The sequence below is a fragment of the Gopherus flavomarginatus genome, chromosome 10 (genome assembly GCF_025201925.1).
Source record: "Gopherus flavomarginatus isolate rGopFla2 chromosome 10, rGopFla2.mat.asm, whole genome shotgun sequence".
In the NCBI taxonomy this organism is placed as follows: domain Eukaryota; kingdom Metazoa; phylum Chordata; order Testudines; family Testudinidae; genus Gopherus; species Gopherus flavomarginatus.
The window spans coordinates 21,940,996-21,946,995 of record NC_066626.1 but is presented as its reverse complement, the minus strand read 5'-3'; the positions used below and the strand labels follow the sequence as shown (position 1 = coordinate 21,946,995).

General features: G+C 39.3%; 1 protein-coding gene across 1 annotated transcript in view; it reads right to left on the bottom strand.

Moving 5' to 3' along the window:
* Window positions 1–1,664: 1,664 nt before the first annotated feature.
* The window catches only part of ICA1L (islet cell autoantigen 1 like), a 92,987-nt gene continuing 88,651 nt past the window's right edge, over window positions 1,665–6,000 (bottom strand). The window contains exons 11-12 of the mRNA XM_050916057.1: window positions 4,894–4,977; window positions 1,665–2,900 (exon numbers count right to left, since the gene is read on the bottom strand). Of these exons, the coding sequence (XP_050772014.1) occupies window positions 2,785–2,900; window positions 4,894–4,977 (200 nt within the window). The 3' untranslated portion in view covers window positions 1,665–2,784. The remainder of the gene's footprint in view (window positions 2,901–4,893; window positions 4,978–6,000) is intronic.

Here is a 6,000-nt window from a genome sequence, read left to right as displayed (position 1 = left end):
GGTCTGTAAACCACAAGTTGAGGACTTCAATAGCTCAGACATAGGTCAGGGTTTGTTACAGGAGTGGGTGGGTGAGATTGTGGCCTGCGTTGTGCAGGAGGTCAGACTAGAAAATCATAATGGTCCCTTCTGACCTTTAAGTCTACGAGTCTATGTAGAACTTTTCTAGACCTTCCCCAATGCAATGTGTAGTAAGAACTAGGCAGGCCCCTAACAGTGTTAACACAAAACTCTTCTGAATACAGGGGTATGTAAATTCTTGTCTCTAAGCGCTTGTTCACACTTACTGGAGGATCAATGCTGCTGCGATCAATTCATCAGCAGTTGATTTAGCAGGTCTCATGAAGACCCGCTAAATCGACCGCCAATTGCTCTCCCATCAACTCCTCTAATCCACCTGATTGAGAAGAGTAAGGGGAGTCGATGGGAGACCATCTCCTGTCAATGCCTCTTAGTGTGGACCCTGCAATAAATAGATCTAAGCTATGCTGATTTGAGTTACGCTATTCATGTAACTCAAATTGTGTAGCTTAGAACAACTTTTCCCTTTAGTGTAGATAAGGTCTTGGTGTGCAGCAAAAGCACATGCATCAGAAAAGGTCCCCAGCCCTAACCCAGCACCTAGCCACAAATCAAAGACTCTTGGACTTGTTTTGATACAGAAGCATGTCTGTAATGAATAACACTTTTTGCATCCCTTTCGGTGTAGTTGCTTATATGAAGTATTTCAATATTAGCCTGAACACTAACTGCTGCAAGCAAAATGGTGCTCCAGTCTAAAGTTTCTGCTTATCCTGCCAAGCACTAACATGGAATCTCATTAATTCCTACATATCAGTGTTCATTTTCAAATAACATGTGACTAATTTTTGGTTTCACTTTTCTTCAAATTTTATGTCCGAATGACATTTCTGTTTAGCAGTACAGAGTAGATTTCCAGGCTGTAGCAGTGAGTGTCTAAATGGGCTTGTAGAGAGGTTTCTTCTATCCCCTGCAGCAACCTCATTGCTGTGTCTTTGTGATCCAGAGTTGAGAGTAGCATGATTTGCTAGAATTTGGTGGGTGTCAGTCACACAGGCACCAGGAATCCTTGCAGTGAGAAGAAAACTATGGCCTCCATTGTAGCTTGCAGAGAGTCTCGAGGGACTTGAGGGTTATGTCTTAATTATCCTCATCTGACTGGGGATAATCTGACCCCACACCACGTGCCTGGCTTTAGTTATAACCTACTACCGCCAAACTGGGATGGGGTAGGTACACTCATTAGCCTGAATCAGACATCATCCACTCACCTAATTACAACAAGATTTACATCATGCCATAATTCTGCCAATGCATTAACGTTCCTCTTTAAGAATCTTGTTGAATCACAGTAAACAGCTCCCAGCAACCTGAAGAGCATGCAAACAGCATGAAGGTAAAAAGATACAAACTTGCCCAACAAGATTTAACTTGTAATTCAAAATAAAAAAAATTATAAAAAGTTACCGCATACATGGGGGAGTGAGTTGTCCAACATGCTGCAGGTGATCATGTAATGAGGTATTAAATCTCTCCCACTCACCAAAGGATCAAAACGTACAGGTGAGCTCTACTTGTTCCCTTTTTAACAAAATACTTAATCTAAATAACAATACAATGAAAAGAAAAATTTTGTCTCTACGGAGGAGTAATCTGGGTAATTCTGCTACTGCTCTATCTGGTTTACAGTTTTACAGCTTCTGTAACTGATGAATAAGATGGCTCCTTGTTAGAATAACTGCTACTCTAATGGCATTTACTGTGAGCCAACTTCAGTCATGATTACTACCTCTGCAGCCCCTCTAAAGTACCTGCAGTTGCAAACAGAGGCAGAATTTGGCCTGTGCTTTCTTGTCTAAGGCTAATTGAATGAATAGGCTATGTCCTGCCTGTGATACAGGCCTTCCGTGCTGCTCTGTCACTGTAAAGTGTCTGTAAAGCCAGTTTAACCAGGTACCTAGGGATCCCCCCTTCAGCTGTCTCACAGGTAGTGTACTGGGTCTATGCCTTTCCTGGACTAGCAGAGAGGGAACAGCCTGTAAAAAAGTGGATGTGACTGGAGTGTACTCCTGTGCTCTGGCCTTTGGAACCACGGGCAGTTTAGTGCAATTTAGAATAGCCTTGAGGCTGTTCAAAGTTGTGCTGGGAGCCAAATATACCCATGCCTTCCCCCAGGATCAGGAAGTCACAAAGACAATGTAAAACCACCTCTGCTCCCTCCCCATTAGTCCTGCCTCATGCACAAATTGGCCAGATTAGAGGGTCTGGCCAAAGATGTGCAATTGTCCTGAAGGTTAATGAGGGTCCTCTAAAAGAGCCAAGGTACTATCTGTCCTGAAGTATTTTCTGGGAATTAACATCTTCACATTGACATAAGGTAACTCTTTTCTGGGGGGAAAGGGGCATGCAGGAAAGAAACTAGTTTGATATAGCTTTGCTTGTCTTGTAATTTTGTCTTGATGAAACTAAACCTTTTCAGTGTTGATCCTGAACAGCTTGCCATATTTTCATATAACACCTAAAATAGCCATAAAACCAAGGCATCAAAGATAAAGTGACTTTCCTCTATTGCTCTCAACAGCACCCTTAATGCTTTTTCTATAGTTTGGGACTTTACTGACTGACATTATGATTACAGTTTCGATGTTGTGTGTCTGGGCTAGAATCTGAAATCCTCTCTAGAAAAGCAAGAGGAAGTAAGGTTCTATATTTAAGGCCACTGTAGTGAGACATGATAAGACCTTGTCCATTGGGTAACTGTAGTCAAGCATTAAGGAGTTTATCGTCTGAGCGCCCAATGGCATCTGGATTTGAAAGAGGATCCAACTCTGCAAACAGACTGAACCAGGCTGACATATCTTGATTACTGCTCTCCAAAGCTAGAAAAAAAATCAAATAAAATTACATTCTTTGTTGAACTGCTCTTTGACTCAACCAGACCTTTTAAGTAATAAAATATTTAAGTTGGCCTTATCACATTTATTTAGTAAAAATGAATTGGATAATTGCTATATGTTCTCTTTAATCAAAGACCATAGATACTGGACTAAATTATTGACTCCATTAACACTTCAGAACAGTTTATTAAGATAATGAAGGTAAGTTATTAGCTTATCTACTATTCCACAGGGTGCATGCAAGATAATTTTAAATAAATGCACTGTAAAATGGTTTGAAGTGTTACTGAAACAGAAACCTCCATTAGTATCCCCCCCAAAAAAGTTCATAATTCAAAGATGAAAATTTAGACACAAAAACCACTCCAACCTTTTTTCTGCCCCTTAAGCATATGCAGTGCATTACTGGAATGTGTCATTGTGACAAATGTCAAATATTAGTTGTTTTTTGTGTGTTTATTTTTCCTCTTGAAATATAAAAAATATTATAGGTCCAGTTTTGTCCCCATGCCAAGTGCTTCTTAGTGCTCTGTCCTGCTGCCCATCACCATAGTATCTGATTAGCTCATTTGGATGTTGAGAGTACAGGAAAGAAAATAGATTTGTGCCATTTTTGGCATCTTCTGAGGGCACAAAGGTGGTCTGATTTTTTTTTTTCTAAAATAAGTTTTTGTATTTTTCCCCTGCTTACTTTTTCCATGAGCAATTCAGGTCGTTTCTGCTCTGTTTTTCTTGGAAGACATCATGGGCATTTGGAGAAGCAGTAGAATAATGACATCACCAAGACATTGAGAATGCATTCCCACTTTTCCCTCCAAGTGCCCAGAAGGACAGACAAGTTTTCCAACAATTCACTGGGAAAAAAATCTTAGAGGGGCTCAATTTACTGAAGCATAAAACCATGGGATATGCTTCCAGAAGTCCTAGCCCTTCATCTCAGTGATTACAGCACCAATGTGCACACAGTCAAGTGGACATAGTTGGGTAGGGCTTTGCAGTGTGGCCGCTCAGATCTGGGGTAGGCCAACCAGGGTGCTCACACTTGGCTGCCACCTGAGTTAACTCTGCAATGAAGACACCTTTAGTAAGCAGTCTTGCTGATGCACATTGAGGAGTAGAATCTAGTTCCCTCTCAAATTGTATTACAGTGAAAGGCAAACTTCATTTGCATATAAATGCAACCATGGAAGTGTGTTTTCGTTTTTTTTTATCAAAACCCTGTGGGTTTTATAAACCTAGTGAAACACTGAAACATCATTACACATAATCTATTTATAACTTCATTTTTAAAAGATAAATGCTGGTTATGTAAGCATTAATTTCAAATAAACAGTAGTAAAAATTATATCGTCCCTATTGAAGAAAGCTCCCTTCTTGCTCACTGGCTGGATTAAATCTTCACTGTCTACAGCATGTGAATTCTCTAGACCAAGCAAAACATGCAGACACATGAAATTGAGAAGTGTTTGTTATACACCAGCACATGCACTGCAGTTGTTGTAGAAACTCTGAGCTCTCCAAGTTACTTTGGAATTTATATCTGCTGACAGCAAGACACTGGTTCATGTATCCAGTAAACTACTGAAAACATGACCATAAGGGTACAGTATCTGTTTTACATGTCAGACCTCCAAATTCCAATCCCATTTTGTAAGTGTTTACAGTAGTTACTCGTGCTAATATATATGAGCTGGTATTGATATGATGCTACAGTCTTTGCTGGAAGATACTAGCATGCAACCCTGAAATAAAATACAGAAGGATAGTATTCACAGATCCATGTGCTAAAGTAATTTTCCTGTTTCTATTTTAACTGCTCAGTGCTAAGAGATGTGGACAAACATATCACTACTTTCAGAGTTATCTTGTCTCTCACCAGCAAAGTATTCTGTTTGAAATAATAAGCCAAAATGTTAGGTATGAAACACTGCTTATGAAGAAACCTTGCTGCTGCAAAGATATAGAAATAACTTACAGGGCGGTGGTGTCTTTGGAGTGCTGTGTGAAGGGAAGGGCTGGTGCGTAAGAGACCACACAGATTCTGACTGAGATGTCCAACCTTAGAGGAAACAGTAATGGATTACTAAGCAACAACCATATACCGAAGATATTGTAAAACATCATCTGAGTGCAACATATAGATCCCACGTAGAACACTGATTATTTTGTGGTAAATGTAATTAACTATGAACTTGCACTAATGCTGATAGGATTCGGACTTTTTGCTTTGGATAGCCTAAGGAAATATTAACACCTACAAAATGTTTAATGTATCAACAGTAATCCCCGCCCCACCCCCCGCCACACTCTTTAGGATAGTTCTGAATGTCCGACAGTTGCAAACATGCTACAGTGTGATACTTAATATTTACAAAGTATATAAAATCCTGCTATTTCTGTTCTTGGTTACACAAGTGTAAACTAAAATAAACTGAAGGTAATCTGGATTTAGGCTTGTGTAACTGGAAACAGAATTTGCCCTCAACACTTTCTTTGAATTTTCTTGAAGAAATTGGAAATTCTAGGGTAACGCAGACTCAGCAGTTCAGTTCAGTTCAAAGTCTGTATCTGACTTTTTTACTATATTATAAGGGGCTTAAAAATAAAAGCCAGAACATATAAATATTTAGAATGTCTAAACAGTGTGTATTTTATAGATACAATGTGTGGTCACCTCAAATAAGGACAGTGGAGATTTTCTCAACAAGTGCTATCAAGTTAGCAGATTTTGCTCGTATTTTGTGGATTCAAAAGCACTATTGTATACATGACAAATTCAGGACTTGTGCAAGTATTACCAACATAAATAATCCTTATTCATGCAAGTGGTCCCATTGACATCATGAGGGCTACTCACATAGGGTTGGAAGATCAAGACCTAATTTAATAAACTGCAGAGCTATGTGTTTCCAAATCTGAATCAATAGATTTTGGTTATGTCTATACAGTGCCAGAAGGTAAGCACGCTATTTTTGGAAAGAAGCAAAACTTTGTTATTGAAAAGGGTGATAACTGATAGATTTCCTGGCTGGATTAGTTAATATTCTGAGCTTCATCACAGCAGTACTTGCCCAACCTCTAC